The following is an 18932-nucleotide window of genomic DNA, read 5'->3' as shown; positions in this document are numbered from 1 at the left end:
GGCAGCATGTTTGTATGGTTTTTGAGTACTTGGGGGATAATTTTTTGACTCTAAACAAGGATATTTGTTTTCATATTTTAGCAGGGTTGGATTACTTGCACAAACAACTTTCTATCATATACACTGATTTGAAACCAGAAAACATATTGCTAATGGCAATGATAGACCCTGCTAAGGATTCGAGGAAGTCTGTTGCTCCTCTAATTCTTCTGAATAGCAAGGATAAGGCTACAGTGGAGTGTGGCAGAGAAGATGAAGATGAGGGTAAGAAACTTTTTGTCCCTCCGTTGTTTGATGATATGCCTGAAAAGGCTTTGCAAAGTGGAACATGCATACATGACCAAATTATCAAAATGGAATTGAAAGAGGTCAAAACAAAGGTTGTTGAGAACAACCTCAATCCTGTTTGGAATCAGACATTTGAGTTGAGTACCGAAGATAAGGAGAAACATATTCCAAGCATCAAGAAGCAACAGCAAGATGCATCACATCGAGAAGTAGCTGCTGCAAAGAGAATGCAAGAGCTCATGCGCCAATTTGGCACAATATTGCACCAGATTATGCAACACAAGTGGGCATGGCCTTTTATGGAACCTGTAGATGTAGAAGGTCTTAAGCTGCATGACTACCATGAGGTAATTAACAAGCCCATAGATTTTAGTACAATTAAAAATCAAATGGAGGCTAAGGATGGTACCGAATATAAGAACGTTCGGGAAATATGTGCTGATGTGAGGTTGGTTTTCAAAAATGCCATGAAATATAATGATGAGAGAAGTGATGTTCATGTTATGGCCAAAACTTTGCTGAAAACTTTTGAGAAGTGGCTGTAACTCCTTCCTAAAGTTACTGAAGAGGAAAAAAGACGAGAATAGGAGGAAGCAGAGGCACAGTTTAATATGCAGCTTGCTCAGGAGGTTGCTCATGCCAAAATGGCGAGAGATTTGAGTAATGAGCTGTATGAGCTTGATATGCATTTAGAAGATCTCCAGAAAGTGGTTGTTCAAAAGTGTAGAAAAATTACTACCGAAGAGAAGAGGCTCTTAGAGAAAAGAAAGAAGCTGAGACAAGCGGGAGTCATAGGAAGTATAAAGAAAATTCTTGTTTTTGACCCGGGTGGTGGGACAAGTGTGGGCAAGGCTACCGCACCTTGTGGACAAGGTGCTTCTATGGGGGATGATTTGTCACAGTCCACAATCGAAATACTTAGGCTATGGGCCCTGGGCCCGTTTAATGTCATTTACAATTTCACATTTAACATGTATTTGGGCCTTAAGATAGCTAGTGGGCCTTGAGCCTTAGTTTTATTCTATTGTATGCTTTTAGTTGTGTTAGCCTGAGTCCATGTAGGGATCATCTTCTTTATATAAGAGTCAAGGACTCTAGGGTTTATGTATCCATAATCCTTAATGAAAATATTTCCTTATCTCTTTTCTCTCTATTTTTTAAAAGTTAGGTCAATCTCGAATGTGACTACTTTTTCTTATTTTTATTTTTTTTATATTTTTTAGTCATCTAAATATTTATTATTATCAAGTGTGCTTCAGACTTTCCTTCGTCTTTTTTTTTTTGGTCTTTATTACTTTTTTTTTTCCATTTCTTTTTTTTTTTTTTTTCTAGGAAGAAGCGTATTTTCGTCTGCGAGCAGCCAGCAATGACTTTGATTTTGATGGGTTTTCAATTAGTCATTGTCAGAAAAAATCGTGATTTTTGATTTGGTCATGAAAATTCTCTTTGTTTTGGTGCAGATGGTTAATGCAAGAATAGTTGCTTCTTCTACGCAGCCATCCTACAAAATTATATCATTTTATAAAAATATTGTTTGTTTAGATATTATAATTTTCATACAAGGAACTTATTTTGTCCCGTAGCCTTCCTCCCTGGGAGGTTGGAGGGCTATTTAGTTTTATTTTTATAGAATATTTTCTTTATTAGATTAAAATTTTTAAAAATTAAGACAATATTTATCACAAAATAATTTGTGTGTGAGAATGCCTTAAAGTAGATACGTAGTTTAATTTATAGTCTAAATTTTTTTTTATATTAATAAGTCACAGTTGTAATTACGATTCATTGAATGAAATGAAGTTTGTTTCCATAAAAAAATACAATGAACTTATTATTTTATAATTAAAAGAAGTAATGCAGATGCATATGAAAATCTCAGTTACCTTCTTATTGCAATGGATCATAGTATTGATGAAAATTATGAATTCTAGGTTTTATTTGTTTTAAATGAGAAAAATACATAAATTTATTGAGACGTGTTTTAATTACTAAGAGATTACATAACAGTAAACTCATAAATTAATGTAACTCGATGTAATACGTTAAATTGTAAATATATTTTTGTTATAAAGTAAATCTAACGTATTATATGAAGTTATGTTAATTTGTAGATTTACTTTTAGGTGAATTGTAACACTTCTCAATTGTATTTATAGTTAGTTTTGTGTTATTTTTTTTTTTTTTTTTTTTGGTTGCGACGTTGGCTCTACAGCCATAAGATTTAAAAACCATTGATCTAAACAAATGCTATTTATTGTTTAGATATTCAAATTTACAAAAAGACAATAGGCTTAATTGGGTCCATTTAGCAAATATAAAAAAAGATATTTGTAATCGTGTATTGTACAATTGTCATGTAATCGTTTTGAAAAAAGTAAATAAAATATGAGATTTACAAAAAAAAATTATTTTTTTAATAATATAATTTACGATTACACAACATTTACGCACTTCATAATTATATATAGAATTACTCAGCAGACATATACCATATGCGTGGATTGGTTAGGGAGAAAAGATTCTACATGAGTTTTTATTTATTAGCATGACTTATAAATTGGCGTGGAAGACATTTTAAATCCGATAATCACGTATCGGGACGTGGAGGAGGACATACAGACTAGACCTCTTTTAATCACATCCGAATTTCTAAGTTGGAAACGCCAATGGAAGGAATTTAGCCAAAGCGTGTGGTGTGCTGGTGTGCACCTTTTGAAATGACCATGGCTAGAGCTTAGAATTTATGCTATGGAATTTGGTTTGCCAAAACGCTTATTCCCCGTACAATGAATACTTGCAGCTCAATATAACTCACAATAGCGTATGATTTTATATATTAAATCACGTCAGCATATATATATATATATATATATATATATATATATTTACTTTTTATAAGATTGGTATTTTTGTAAGCATAGGAATAATTTTGTCCCGATTCTTAATAAATAAGGGCTGATTTGGTTATATAAAATCAAACTGTCTCAACTCATCTCATCTCATCTTATATAATCATTATAATTTTTCTAAATTTTTGCATAAAATATAATAAAAAATTTAACTTTTTTAAATTATAAAATAAAAAATTATATTTTAATAATATTTTATTTTAATTTTTAATAAAATATTTCATTTCATTTAATATGAATTGCATAACTAAACTAGACTTAAGGTTGATGAATAGAATTAAGGATAAGAACTCTGTTGAGTACAATTTTGGGCATGGGCCCGACCCAATAATCCTACAAGCCATTCCATGGGACCGGGACGCCATCAGTTTATTTATTTATAAGCTATTAGGAATTCAGGACAGCATTATTTATATTGGTGTAGTATACTCTCTTTTCATTTAATTTAGTGACAAATTTTGCATCAACTATCAACTACCAATATCATATTTTTTTAATAAAAAACCAACTAAGATGGCCCAATTAACCAGTGTTTGGTTGACCGAAACCAAATGATGTGTCTCGACATTTTCCCAACAAATAAAAGGGAAAAAAAGATCCGTCAACATGAAATCTAATAAAATATAGTCCAGCTAATTGACAACGATAACACAACCGTGACCAAATGCCACATGTCTTCCGCTGATGATATGAGTTGGGTGACCCCCCACGAAAAAGCTGGTTCAACTAAAATGGTGGAGCCCAAAAATCTACCAATATCTATCCGTTTTATGGGGTGAATTATGAAAGGGAGCTTAGCCTTTATCCATCGAGAAATGCTAGGGAGCCCGCTCCCATTTTTTTCTCCCGTCTGGCGAGGGAAAGCCAACTGACCTTCCCCCCACCCCACCTCTATTTTTTTTTTTTTTTTTTTTTTTTTTGGTCTTCTCATTTCTTGCCGTTGGGTGAAATATACGAAAAAAAATGTTACCTATTTATGTAAAAAGAAAGTCTACTATACTGATCTATTATGACTGTTCAATTTGATTATTGATTATTTTTTTTTACTTTATGATTAAAGAAGTGATTTTAAATATATTAATGTATTTTTTTTATTTTTTAAAAATATTTAAATGTATTAAAAAAATATATAAAAAAAAACAAAATATAACCACTGGGCGTGCCGCCTAGCGGTAAGAGTGGGCGGCATAGTAGCCCCCCTCTTCATGTAAATAATATAACTATTTAAGTCTACTTTTTTATTTTCATGTATTTCCTGTGACTTTAACATTATTAGTTTAATAAATTAACATTATCATAATTGTTTGTAAAATGAAAAGAAGAAAAATTATTATTTTATCATCTAAAACCGTTACATAAAGAGATTATACAAAATAAATTCACAAATTGATAGATTTATTTTATAATAAAAATAACTTTAATAAAAATAACTTTATAATCTGACGTACAAATAGATTTTCTTCTTTTCATTTTTTAAATAGTTAACATGATAATGTTACTTTATTAAAATAATAATGCTAAAATCATAGAAAATACATGAAAAGAAAAAAAATGAATTTAAACCGTTATATTATTGACATGAACATATAATATTTTTTTTCGTATATTTTACCTAGTGTAAAAAAGTAAAAAAAAATAAAAAAAGGTGGGGAGGAAACCCCAGTTGGCCTTCCACGTCAGACAGGAGGGCTCCCTAGCAATTCTCTCATCCTTCTATCTACGATAACGAGGTCCCAAAGCCCAGATACAGTCGGCCTCTTTTGTCCATCGAAAATTTTCACACAAGTGGATGCAATCGCATCTCTACTTTGATTCAAGGCCTCATGCCCCATGGATTTCGGGGGTGTATACTTTTTTCAATTCAACCAAAATTTTTTATCGATATTTGATACACCCACAAATATCTCACAACTCATATATCCTGACTTGCCAAAGGATATATATATATATATATATATATATATATATAACTTTATGTACAGATTTTTGTATATACTTTAGCACTGAATGATTGCATCATTTTTTTAATAGAAAATAAATATTTTAACCAATCACATACGTAAAAATGACTATATAACAGAACTTTATATACATAGCTTGAGGCAAAATTAGCACTAGCTTGAATGAAGAGAGAGACAAAAAGAAGAAAGTGAACTCAGTAAAGGAATGATAGTTGATATTTGGCAAGGCCTTTCTGCTATGATGTCTTCATTTGTTGCATCATCTCACTTACCATTCAAAGCCCCATTAGTTTTCCCATCTACAATTATCTCTGCACTTTCTGCAGCCCTTAAATGTCTCCCCACATTCTATTAAAGGGGAAAAATAAAGAAAAATAGTACCTTGCAAATTACAATTAGAAATAGGATGTTCGATTGTATTTTTTTTTTTTTTAAAGTCCCATTTGGACAGAGATTAATTTCCTGTTCTTATTGACAATTGGTGGAGTGATTTCTTTTCAAATCCACCACGACAACGCTCACGTTGTCCGTACTATTCCTAGCTAAGGCCAATTTGGTCAACAAAATGGACGCGTCGGAGCAGGCCTTGTCCTGGCTGCTCGAGGCGACGCCAACCGCCTCCTCACTGCCCGGCGATCCGGGCGGTGTTGGGGGCTTTTGTGCGCGCAAGCACATTCGCGCTACTCCACATGCGGTCTGGTTGGAGACCACATCCCAAAGACCATCGCTCGCTAGGATAAGACAATCGTCGTCCTCCCTCCGATCCGTTATCGTTACCTCCGGTTCCGAAATCACGTACGGTTTCAGATAATCGTCACCTGAGAGAATTAAGGTGAGAAAGCTCAGTCAGGCAGCTATTATGCACCAGATTAACAAAAATGTTACACAAATTAAATACGAAAGCTAAAAGAGTCTTTGTCCGGCCCGCATACCTATTGCCCTGGACATGGCCAGAACTCCAAGAACTCTAGGGCCGTCCCAATAAATTACGCGGCCTCCTGCGGCTTCGATCCGAAGCAATTCATCGGGTCGGTCAGGCTGCAGGGTAAACATAGTAGGCAAATATTACGAGGGATAAACCCGGAGCGTGATTAACAAGCGCACACAACAGATTACTAGTAAAGCGAACCTAGAAAGGGCGAGTGAGACCCACGTCTCAAGCCTTACTAGTGGGGGGCCTACACTTTCACACTTTCGACCCAAGTGATTCGCATGTGAAAGGACGCGTCGAAAGCGCTTACAACAAAACTGTTTCCGTTTTGCCATACCGGAGATTTCTCTCGAACACAGGCATGAGAAAACATTTTCAGTGATCTCAAATTAGATACTTTTTCCACTTGTTTTTGGTGAGATTTTCTCACCTTATGATCGGACGAGAGCGGGATCACGGCGCCGTTTCGACAAAGTACGGCCCGAGAATCACCGCAGTTGGAGACTATGATCTTCTCCGGCGTCACTACAGCTACAACGGCAGTAGATCCAACGGCGTCGCACTGCGGAGTCTGGAGGTCACACCTACAGCTGCTACTCCCAGAGCCACTCAAATCCTGCACCTCCTTGTCCATCCGATTAAAGCTCCTCTCCATCGTGCCCTTCCATTCCACAGCTTCTCCTTCGCCTTCCACCTCTTCCTTCATTATATCATGCAACCGATCCCTACACTTGGCCGCAACCTAGAGAAAAAAATGGAATTTTTTAGATCCAACAATTAACAATTCAGTGAAAGAAAGGACAAGAGATGCGAGCATTTACATGAGAGCAACCATGCCCATCAAACACACCGAAGAAATGAAATCCGTTTGAACTCTGACTCTTTTCGGGACAAAACAAAGGGTGAACCGAAACGGCGTCCTCCATGTCTCTTCTCCTTCCACAAACAGAGGTCACGCCGAACTTCAAGTAATCCTGCACTTCCTCCGCGGGCGAGGAACTTTCACCTGAACTCGCCGCTTCATTTTTCGGCTTCGATTCTTCGTTTTCCTCATTGGCTTCCACTTGGTTGGACACGCAAGTTTTGACTGCGTTTTCGAAATCGCGCGGTGGTGAAGACGGAGGACATGGATCGATCTTCTGGCGTTTCCGACCATTCTCCAGAGCCGGTGGTACGGCCACATCGGCGATTAATTTTAGCGGCAGGAGCTCCAGTCTCCGGCGCCTAGAAGCACGTGAGCTCGGCTCAATTGCAGACGATGCCTCTACCTCTCCAACAACTCCGCAGCAAATCCCAGCCATTAAAATTCTGTGAAGCTATTAATCAATTGACGCAGTCGCACAATTCTCAAGTAGTAAATCTCACTCTTCTCGTTGTTCCGCTCAATTTAAGCCGCGCAATTGAAATTAAAAATATTTATATAAGAAGAAGAAAAAGTGAAGTGTAGCAATTATGGCCTCTGTAAACAAAAGCTAGCGAGGGACAAAAGAAGACAGAAGGATTTTGAACACGCTCTGAGGAACGATTAAAAATGGCTTCCGCCTGAGCCTTTAGCTGAAGAGCCACAATACCACCTGGGGGCCACACTAGTCAGGGGCAGCTGCCCCCCACCGTCATGGGCAGGGATCGGACACGTATAGCTGGTATTACGTCAAAGTACTGGATGCTATAGATATCATCTCCACCGTCCATCTCCGCCTGTCCTTCCAAAAATCACCACGTGCATAACCTTTTCGTAGATTCGACACGTGGCCCAATCTAATTCCAACAGGCAAGGTCGAACCCACCCTTATTTTCGGACACGCATGTGGATTGTGGTCCTCAACATACCGCCTAATCTTTCTCTGCCTTCCAGAGTCCCACACGCGAAACATTTTTCATCCTGAAGAAAAACAATTGCCCCAGAGGACATTACAACGTGGCGTGATCGTGGAAGCGAGATTCGTGTTGGGATTCCCCCCTTAAACCGCGAGTACAGAAACACCCGCATCTTCGACGGTTTGGAGAATGTAGAAAAAGCAGTGGGGTCCTCACTTTATTTTGATTGCTCCTGTCGAGAAATGAAAGGGGGCTACGTAACAAGGGAGGTTGGGACACGTGTGGGGCCACATGTCAGAGTCGATTGACGCTTACGGAATATCAGAAGGTGAACCTTGTTTAGTGGACACGCAGTGGTTGCTGACGTGGAGCTGAAGCTGAAACCCATCCTCCTTCGCGCTATTCGCCACCCCCACTTTGTCGAAATTTGCACAATGAGCTATAATATAAATTTTTAATATTTTATTTTAAATTTTTTTAAAAATAATTATTTATTATATTTTAAATAAAAATTTAAAATAATTATAATAATTATATAAAATGAAATGAAATATTTAAATTTTGTATAACTAAATCAGTTATATTCATCACATATTGTATATTTTTTTAAATTTTTTTATTTAATTTAATTTTTCTATTAATTATCTATATATTACATATTTAATTAAAAAATATGTATAATATATAATGTAAAGATGATGAGTAGAATTTTTGTTATATAATATTTAAAAATTTTGTCAATCCATTACATGCATATGCATAAAAAAATAGAGACGATATTTTAAAAAAATAAGTTTTTTGCAATTTTTTTACTGTATTTATATTTAATTATATTTTAAATAAGAGATATTTTTATCAAATAATTTTAAAAAATAATATTATTTTATAAAAATATTCCGAACTTAAAATATAATTATGAAATGTGTTGTGTATCTTATTACTCATTTACAATTTTAAAATTGATAACTTTCGTATATTTTTTTAAATGTGGTTAAATTTAAAACTCATATTATTAATTTTATTTTAAAGAAATGCACAAAAAAAATTGTATTTTTCATTACTGTAAATTAGAAAAAAACCGTAAAATGCAAACTCCACCCCCACATGTTTGAGAAATTGAAACCAACTCCCTCTTGCATGTATTATAATTCACTCCTGATACTCCATTTTTGCATAATGTTTAATCAAGTTCCAATGATATCTAACGGAGATCATATCTCGTCGTAAACGCAAAGTAACATAACTTGAATGTAATGTAGATTTACATAATTACTTGTTTAAGTTGATAACGGTGGAATTTGTCAAATTAGTGCTCAAATTAAATTTTGCCATGCATTCCATGATAGTAACATGTTGGCAAAGCTTATTGGAGTGTTCATTGAAGAAGTTTGGTTCGAACAAGCTTTTAAAGCCATTTACTGTCATCTCTTAATTGCAGAAATATTCATTATATTTGTATAAATGCTCCCAAAACTGCGCGTCCCACGATCACTTTCGCATACGTATATGGAAATGGGCGCCACCACCATTACTAAGTGAGTTCCACGTACAATGGCAATGACAAGCTGACCAACATCTGCTAATGCAATCAAACATGAAGACCTATTTGCAAGATGTTGTAAAAACACACACTAACAATGACAAATAAATTAAAATAATGATCAAAACACACGACACACACAATTTACATGGTTCGACAATGTGTCCACGTCTATAAATTTGCAGACATTTTACTAACAGAGAAGATTATAATCACTTAATCTCAACTCACACTCTCTAGAATTTTTTCTCTCACAATAGGCGCTCACACTTTGACTATTTTATTCTCACAGAAAACTACTGAAAATCGTACACAATAAAGTCAAAATATGACATAAATAGAAACGGTATTGGAAACCCTAATCTGAAAAAAATTGGGTCATTCGTTAGAGCTATGTGTTGAGTGCGACTCGAGCAAACAACCAATTAACATTGGCTCAAGTGGTGTATCGAAAGCAGCTCAAATGAACACTAGAGTTTATGTCTCGCTCGAGCTAACTATCGCACGAGACTCAAACAAATCCACGGGTTGAGCTTCGCTGAATCCCACTCTTGAGCTCACCTCGAATGAACTCACCGGTTGAGCTTCACTTGAGCGCTAGGTTTGAGCAACAGTTGAGCAAACTCTCTGTTTCTCAATTTTCTACTCACAAATCAGGCTCCACACACAACCCAACAATCTCCCACTTGGAGACTGGTTCTCTACATGTCATCCACTGTTTCCAGCCAAGCCTTACCACCTCTGCATCTCACAACTCCTGTCTTCAAGCCAAAAGCATTGAAGTCAAGCCCAACTTCAGTATCTCATGTACATCGCCATTAGTCATCAAATCTACTGGATGACTCACAACTCTCACTGCAATAGAAGTGTCTGGTCTCGAACTGATCCTGGCAACCTTTGCCAACTTCCCTATGCTTACACGAGGAACATCAAAACTGACTCCATTTTGCTTCATCATCTGTTTCACGCGATTAAACCTGTTTTATGCACTCATGTATTTCCCTGCACATAGCTTGACTTTAATGTTAACTACAAAGAGTTAGATCTCTTACCATGTGCCAAAACAGCGCATCCTTAGTGATCTTCCACACTCCTCCAGAGAACGCTACTACATTACCTCTGTCATCGAGCTATCCCACAGAGATTAGGTTTTTCTTCAGACTTGGAACGTGTCTAACTTGCTGTTAAGTCCATATGCCCATGTTTGGAAGTGTGATGCACAGATCACCCACTCCCACTACATCCAGTACGTCTCCATCAGCCGCATATATCTTTTTAAAATCATAAGCAAGATCATTCTATATGATCTCTCGATGTTAGGTGCTATGGAACGAAATCCTTGAATCCAACACCTAATCATCAATCAGATTGTGCACTATAAGAATTAAGGCATCATGTGTTTCTTCAACCACTACATTCACAGCGCCATTCTTATTACTTTCTTGATTTCGACAGTCTCTCTTGATATGGTCTGGCTTGCCACAACTCTAGCATGTGATCTACTGCCCTGATTTCGTTATGCTCTCGCCCCTATTCTTGGAGCTTGACCTGTCATATCTTTTGCCCCAATTATCAACGTTCATGGCCGATCCCGAACCTCAAAACTCACCAGAGTCTCTTCTATGTACCTCTTTAGTAAGGATCATGTCACGTACGTCATCGTAGTTCAATTCCACATTGTCGATTGAACTACTCACTGCCATTCTCATGGCCTCCCAACTATTTGACAGTGATGCCAGCAAAATTAACGCTTTGATCTCATCATCATACTCAATCGTTATAGAAGACAATTGATTTGTGATCGTATTGAATTCATTTAAGTGTTAGGCCACATACATACCTTATGACATCTTCAGATTGAAAAATTTATCCATTAGATTCATATTGTTATTTGTCGACAGCTTTTCACACATACTTGACAAAGCTGTATTGAGATCCGCCATGGTTCTCTACTTAATAATATTGTGTGCCACTATTCCGGATAGGGTCAAGCAAACAACCCTCAGAACCTATCGATCTAACAGATTCCACTCAACATCGTCCATGCTCTCCGGCTTCTTTCCTAACAGTGGAAAATGAAGCCTCTTCCCGTAGAGATGGTCCTGGATATGCATCCTCAAATACCTAAAGTCAGTGCAGTCTCACTTCTCGATCTCGAGTGTTTTCAAATTGTCTCCAGCCATCGTTCTCCTTCAGATCTGACATCGGCTCTTGATACTAGTTGTTATAAAAACACACATACCAATGATGACAAACATATTAAAGCAATGATCAAAACACACGTCACACATAATTTACGTGGCTCAGGAACGTGCCTACGTCCACAGCGCTGCAGAAATTTTATTAATCAGAATATATTACAATCACTCAATCTCAACTCACACTCTCTAGAGCTTTCTCTGTTTCATACGATATGCACACACACTTTGATTTTTTTTTTCCTCATTGAAAAACTACTAAAAATCATATACAATAAGGTCAAAATATTATAAATAGAAACAACACTAGAAACCATAATCTGGAAAAACTGGGTCATTCGCTCTAGCGGCATGTCAAGCGCACCTCAACTGAACAAGCAATCAATATTGGCTCGAGTGATGTGTTGAGCACAGCTCGAGCGAACACTAAGGTTTGTGTCTCGGTCGGGCCCACTATTGCGCAAGACTTGAGCAAACTCACGGGTTGAGTTTCGCTCGTGCCCACTGCCAAGCGCACTTAGAGCAAATTCACGGGTTGAGATTCACTCGAGTGCTAGGTCGAGTGAACTCTTTGTTTCTAGATTTTCTGCTTACAAATCAGGTTCCACACACCACCCAACATAAGAAAGTAATATATGTTGTATAAAAAATTCAAATATGGACAATGATTTTATTTATGTATATATACATGCACACAGGCGTATATCCACTCATATGCATTTTTCGGTACATGCTTAGAAGGAAGGAGTCCCCATGTTGTGATTGACCCGTTGGTAGTGGCTTGAGAGTCTTTACAATGGCCTTGCTTTCATCTATGAAAATTAGCAATAAATATAATATAAATGAGATAGAGACACACTAATTTATATCATTCGGCAAAGCCTATGTTCAAGGGGTGTTTGGAGGATAAATCTGCCATGCTTTAGCGATTTGTGCAATCTCTCGTGATCTCACATATTTCTCAATATAATAGAAGTTGAAGATCCTATTGCTTAGAGAAAAAAATATGATATCTCTAGAATCCTTAAAATGAAGATAGAAGAAGCCGCTCGGGTGCTGTCGTGGTATATATAGGAAAATTTCCTTATATCGAGGCCTCTTAGGAGTATTTGATCTCTTGTCGATTTTATGTCATTGTTACCTTTTCCTTTTATATGTGTAACTTGTTTTTCTATACTTTTACCTCTTTCAGCTCTTATATTTTTTCATTCTCTCCGTTCCTATGATGATGGTTACACGGTGGGCTTAATCTATTTTACACCTAACACATTTCCTTGTCAGATTTAACGAGGCCTTCTGCCCGACTGTTACAAAAGTAAAAAATAAAAATTTGTACAGTTATAAATTGCACAAAATAGTAAAGCAAGCTTATGATAGATATGAAAATGGATAATGGCTATCAAATGTGTATACTAATATATGAGTTTTTTTATTTTTTTTAATTATTTTTTAAGCATCCTTAACTATTAAAAAAAAATAAAAAATTATTAAAAATTAATTCCTTAACTATTAAAAAAATAAAAAAATAAAAAATATATGAATGGACAGAGCATATTTAGCATTCACATTATCATTTTCCTATGAAAAATCTCAGTTCTAACTTAAGAAAAGAAAAAAAAAAGGTCCATGTAGCATTATTAAAAGAAAAGTGCATCTCAGTTCACACGACGCGTGGTCGGTCTTTCGCAATTGCTATTTGAACAACGCGGGTCAAAGTAGCATACCACGCACTCGCGACACAACCCAATATATACAAATATTTATAATAATTTTACATATAATTATGAAATATATAAATAATTATTTTAAAAATAATAAATTTTTTTTATATTAATAACATATTTTATTATTATTTTTTTAAAACGATTAGACGAGTTGCACAATTCGTATTTATAAATATTTTTTGTCGATTATCTATACCCAACGATCAGCCACGTCGAAGTGACTACGCTGTCAAGCCATGACACCTATCCTGCACGGGGTGACGTAGTTGCGAGAGTTGACGCCCGTGAGGCGGTCAATGACCTAACCTTAGCCTGACCCTAAACCCAACCCCAAGCCCAATGGGTCGTAGCCGAGTTATTTATTGGGCCAATTCCTCTGGCTCCGAACATGAGATTTAGACATAATTTGAACTTTACATAGTTTGCAATTAATGCTAATCTTTTGGTGGTTTATATATTTGTACCGACGTGACAATTTATATAGCATGCAATTAATTCTTTCAAAGCACGTGCTTATTCTTTGCCTCCTCTCTAGGTCACTTCTTTCAGAATCGCACCAAAATTATAAGCATAACATTGCATGAAAATCTCAAAAAACAAATAAAACCAGCTGGCAGTATTCAATATTCCGTGTTAAGAAGATACAAAGGAGAATTAAACACATGGTGAAGAATCTAGCCTATAATTTAATGTAACAGATCACCAGTTTATCATATAGTTCCTCTGGTTCCGCAGCGATGAATTAAGAGAGGGTATAAAACTGACGTAATTCAACACTGTAAAGCCGGTCCATTCTTATTTTGCCCAAACACCCTGACAACATTCTGTGATGTACGTACGTATACGTGTTAGGTTGGGCCCAATTCATGATTTATTTGGACCTTCAAAAGCCGATCATGTACAAGAATACTGATATTTTTCTAGCTACACGCTCGGCCACCACTAATTGCGGAAGACTAAGCCCAGTGTATTTAAAGAGTAATGTTATATTAGTTGTAGAGTATGTAACTGTTGTATAGTCGTTTTAAAAAAAAAATAAAATTTATTATTAAAAATTTAATTTTTTTTAAATAGATCTCATATTTATTTATTTTTTCAAAGTGATCGTGAGATTGTAAATATAATTTCTTTTTTAAATAACAAAACTGGCAAAGGAAAATAAAGTCAAAAGAAAAAACAGGAACAGAAACAGAAACTATGATATATATATATATATATGTATGGTAAGCATAAAATTTTCAAACAACCCTAATTTAAAGAAACCTATGTAAAGCTGAGAAAATGTCCTTATTTTTTTTTTTCCTACTTATGGCTTACTATTAGTGAATCTTTGAAGAAAAACAGATGGAGACATATCATACACGTTATACCCATGTGCCTCTCTGTCTCTGCGACTGTACGTACGTTAAAATTACTCTGACACAGCCACACTCGGATCACCTCGCTCGCTAATTATAACTGTTTAGAAAAAAACCGACCCAACTTCTTAATTAATCCACACAAGCCGGACAGATATTACAACTCTCTTACACAAGACGGACACTTCATAGGCTATAGCAACCAAAGACCAATTATTCAAAAAAAAAAAAAAAAAAAAGCAACCAAAGACCAAGACACTAACCTCACTCTCTCTCTCTCTCTCCCATCTGCCCATTTTCTGAACCCAAAGTTAAACACAGAGAACCCATCAATTATCTCGTACTACAGAGCATCTTTTATGGGAACAAAATTTGTTGGGAAACATAAACCAGTACTATCTAAACACAGCAATGTATCATCAGCACAGTTGCTTTCACTCCGACCGACCCATCAAGTCAAAAGCGATGTTTTATCGATTTTCCTTGTTAAGAAACATTGAAAAACAACCAGACCTCGCCATGGATCTATACTGGAGGACCCGTCGTTGTCAAAAGGTGGCTATACACAGTAACCACATTACTACAACGTCGAGACAGGACCTAGGGTTTCGAAACATTGAAAATTATTGGATGCTTTTAGGCTTCCAGTTCTGTGGCTGGTGATCTTCGGTTGTTAATTAAGATCAGCGTATCAGTACTAAGTATAGCACCAAAAGGAAAAACAAATTAGGGGTTAAATGATGCCAATGATATTGTTATAGATTATATATATATATATATATATATATTAATGTTCTCTCTCTGGCTTTATAAAATAATTGTCTTGTTTTTTATTCCACGGAGTTGGTGGAGTATTTGGAGGGCGGTTTAAATCGAGTAAAAAGTGTGGAAAAGAACCGTATAGTTTGGAATTTATTGGGAGGACTGAGATGTGAGGGTAATAGATTTCGCTGATGGTAATGATACAGGTGAAGAGGGAATCCATGTTTTGTCATGTATGTCTAGCTAGCTAGCTCTTACTTTTAATCCTTTTGGATGTAGCTGAAGTGACTTTTAAATGTCAGTTCCTTGAGCTAGCTAGGCTGTCAATTCCTCTCTCCCTCTCTCTCTCTTCACGTATGAACTTACAGTTAACTGAGGGTGTCACGGTGTGAGATCTAGTAATATTATTCAATTACCAACCCCGGCCAGAAAAGATATTCTAACATATATTAACACAGCGAGTACTAAATGATAATTGTTTGAACTAATTTGCATCTAATATTGTATCTAAGACCGGGATCACGCCTCATAATAACCCTATTGTTAGAAAATCATAGATGGTGAATTCAGAAAATATTGTGTCAGCTTTCCAATATTAATTGAATTACTATAGGATCGGAACAGATCCATCAGAACACAGGCCAGCAACTAGATCGTAGAATTAATATCATTGCACATGTTCAGATCAGTTTAAGTTTTGTATTATTGAAAATGAGATGCAGCTACATTCATCTTTTCGATCCCTCATTTGTCTCCTACCAACCACTAGTCTGATCCATCTTTCCATTCTATATGATCATAAGAAGAAAGTGGAAGATCTTATAGTGCAAACCGAGATTGATGATTATCATACGAGCAGCAACTAGCTAGCTAGCTCCAGAAATACAGATAGAAAGGAAATATATCAGCTGATACATTAATGGAGATGTGTCATTTAGTCAGCTCATTGAAAAATAAACCTTTCATTTCAATCAAGATTCTAATAGACGCAGAGCTGCCTCTGCCTGTTAGCCATTAGATCAAGAAGAGATAGTAAAGGAAAGAGAAACTCATGAGAAGCTGCAAACAATATCAAAGATTCTCTCTCCATACAGCAAACAAAATGTAACCTGATCAGGCACATATATATAATTGTACCCTACTGCTTCACTTTAGGTGATCCTGGATCACCCAACCTGAGCTCAAGATCCAAGTCCTCCATGCTGATTGGCTTAACTACTTCGGTTACCTCTGACTGAAGGTGGTATCTAGCATCCGAACATGCCTTAAGAAAGAGCGACAGTGAAGAAACAGCAGTCTTGGGTCTTTTGCAACTGATCGCCTCATCCCCAGGGGACCCAGTTGGTGGATTTTGGTAAACAAAAGAATTCATACCGACAGAAAATTCAGTTTCAACATGATCATCATTACGCAAACATGTAGAATCTTCTTCCCTCGGATTATTTGCCAATCCATGTTTTGGTTCAGAGATACTCATGAGAAGTCTAACGCCCACAGGATCGGACAAAGATTGAGCAATAGAAGAAGAATGAGCAGGCGCAGAAGTACGTTGTTCACTAAAATTTTCTGGAGTGTAAAAGGTTGAAACCCACGAAGGTGATAGAGCACTTGATGCAACAATATTAGGACTAGGTTTAGGGTCTCGATTGTGAAACAACTTACAACCATCAGTTGGAAACTGAGCACCCAGAGACTTGGAACGATTCTGGTCATGATGATTTTGATGATGGGGGGCTACATCATTGGAGGAGCTAAGAGATTCTTTCATCCTTGCTCTATCCCTTCTATGAACATTCATATGACCACCTAGGGCTTGGGCAGACCTGAACTCTCTGTTGCAAAAACTACAAGAATAAGATCTTGGAGGCCATATGCATCCCCCAAGAGGCCCAGCTGCATCTTCTGCAAAAGCCTTTTCTTCCCATGTCCTGTTGTTCAGACAAATCATTGATCGTTGAGAATCCGACTCTAAGATTTGTTTCCTCTTCATCCACATCCAATACGGAGCTTCCTGCATATATATTCTTTGACTGGAAATTGGCAAATTAAGATAAAAAGAAAGGAATAGGTATTTTATGGAAGGTTTTCATGGAGAGTGAGAGATATAAGGTTCAGGAATACTTCCCCGTATTCATGTTGAATACATGAAAGCAACTTGAGAATCTATGAGGAAGAGAAAAGGGTCAATGAAAAGGTCTTTGTAACTAGATTTGCGTTTCGGGTTTGCTTTCCTTTGGCTCTTCCATTGAAACTATTCCTTTGGTTTTTAGTACGGGTTTGATACACAGTCGTTGTTATCGGTATTACTTCAGCAATTTTAGTTCGGGTTTGCTTTGCTTCTGACGCTGCCTTGCACTGAGATAATTAGACGGTAGAAATGAGTATATATATATATATTATACCGTAGTAATGATTTTTACTGGTTCTAAATAAATAAAATTTTCCGAGTCTCTTTGTAAAACGCAGGACATATCATAAAAAACTGTAAAGAAATCTTTTTTTTTTTTTAATGGAACTTATTTATTTATAAAATACTTGCATGAGATTTGTATCTAATATTACTTATCATAAAAACATAAAAATAATTTGTTCCACTTTCCATCCCCCCAAAATATTCAAACTAGGGGTGTAAAACTATGGGTCCGGACCAAAACAATCGACTAGACTGAATCAGACCGATAGTCTTATTAATTGGTCCCGGGATGCAGTTTTCTTAGACTAGATTAGACTGAGACCGACCGAATGTGTATATATATATATATATATATGTAAATATTATATATATTATTATTTTATATAGTAATTATATAAATTAATTATGTAGTTTTCATCTAAGAGATCACCATTGACTATATATACAATAAAATTATTTAATATTTATTAACCATATGTAAAATGTTAAAGAGAACAGAGATCATTTAATTTTAATTTTACTAATTTAATTAATTATTTGTATAAAATTTTTTGTCAAAAAAAGAAAAAGAGGAAAAAAATTAATTATGTAGTTTTCATCTAATGTTCATGGATCGATAGCTACTGATCCGGTCGGGAAAAAATGATGGACTGAAATTTTCGATTCGTGATCTCTCCCAGACTAGACAGGACCGATTACACCCCTAATACAAATCGCTCAATTTTGAACACCAACGAACTTCGAGTGAGAGATGGTGTATTGTAAAGAGTTTTATAATATGATAGATTAAATTAAACCATGTTAGTTTGTAAATTAAACCACGCCAATGTGTAAAATTTTTATGTAGACCAAATATTTCTCTTGATTAAATATTTAATATTATAGAAAAAAATTATATAGGTGATAATAAATATTAACGATATGAACGTAATTATAGAATCCACATAATACGTTTGTCTCTCTCACTTGAACCCTACACTTTAGATTTGAATTAGAACTTAAAGCGATCTCATCCCCATCTGCCCCTTTA

General features: G+C 35.9%; 2 protein-coding genes and 1 pseudogene across 2 annotated transcripts; 1 reads left to right on the top strand and 2 right to left on the bottom strand.

The window, feature by feature from the left end:
• The first annotated feature begins 63 nt into the window (after positions 1-63).
• On the top strand, positions 64-1380 carry LOC121246439 (annotated as a pseudogene).
• Positions 1381-5357: 3977 nt separating this feature from the next.
• On the bottom strand, positions 5358-7631 carry LOC121246415 (protein phosphatase 2C 37-like). The gene is made up of 4 exons (XM_041144566.1): positions 6911-7631; positions 6520-6831; positions 6091-6196; positions 5358-5976 (listed from the first exon to the last, which is right to left on the bottom strand). Exons 1-4 carry the CDS (start codon positions 7388-7390, stop codon positions 5627-5629), a joined length of 1248 nt encoding a protein of 415 aa, XP_041000500.1. The 5' UTR covers positions 7391-7631; the 3' UTR covers positions 5358-5626.
• An 8928-nt stretch (positions 7632-16559) lies between these two features.
• Positions 16560-17800, bottom strand: LOC121246446 (zinc finger protein 10-like). Its single transcript, XM_041144612.1, has one exon. The coding sequence runs from the start codon at positions 17504-17506 to the stop codon at positions 16628-16630; it is 879 nt and encodes a 292-aa protein (XP_041000546.1). The 5' UTR covers positions 17507-17800; the 3' UTR covers positions 16560-16627.
• Between the last annotated feature and the right edge of the window lie 1132 nt (positions 17801-18932).

Source organism: Juglans microcarpa x Juglans regia, chromosome 1S, assembly GCF_004785595.1.
Source record: "Juglans microcarpa x Juglans regia isolate MS1-56 chromosome 1S, Jm3101_v1.0, whole genome shotgun sequence".
NCBI classification, from domain to species: Eukaryota; Viridiplantae; Streptophyta; class Magnoliopsida; order Fagales; family Juglandaceae; genus Juglans; species Juglans microcarpa x Juglans regia.
Note: the sequence above shows the minus strand (reverse complement) of the source record. Positions and strands in the feature narration are given on the sequence as shown.

Excerpts from the sequence above, each read along its gene's own strand:
- LOC121246415 (XM_041144566.1), bottom strand. The coding sequence starts at position 7,390 with ATGGCTGGGATTTGCTGCGGAGTTGTTGGAGAGGTAGAGGCATCGTCT. Across the intron at positions 6,832-6,910 it reads ATGGGCATGGTTGCTCTCAT|GTTGCGGCCAAGTGTAGGGA; the intron begins GTAAATGCTCGC and ends TTTTTTCTCTAG. Across the intron at positions 6,197-6,519 it reads CGCTCTCGTCCGATCATAAG|CCTGACCGACCCGATGAATT; the intron begins GTGAGAAAATCT and ends TTTACCCTGCAG.
- LOC121246446 (XM_041144612.1), bottom strand. The coding sequence starts at position 17,506 with ATGCAGGAAGCTCCGTATTGGATGTGGATGAAGAGGAAACAAATCTTA.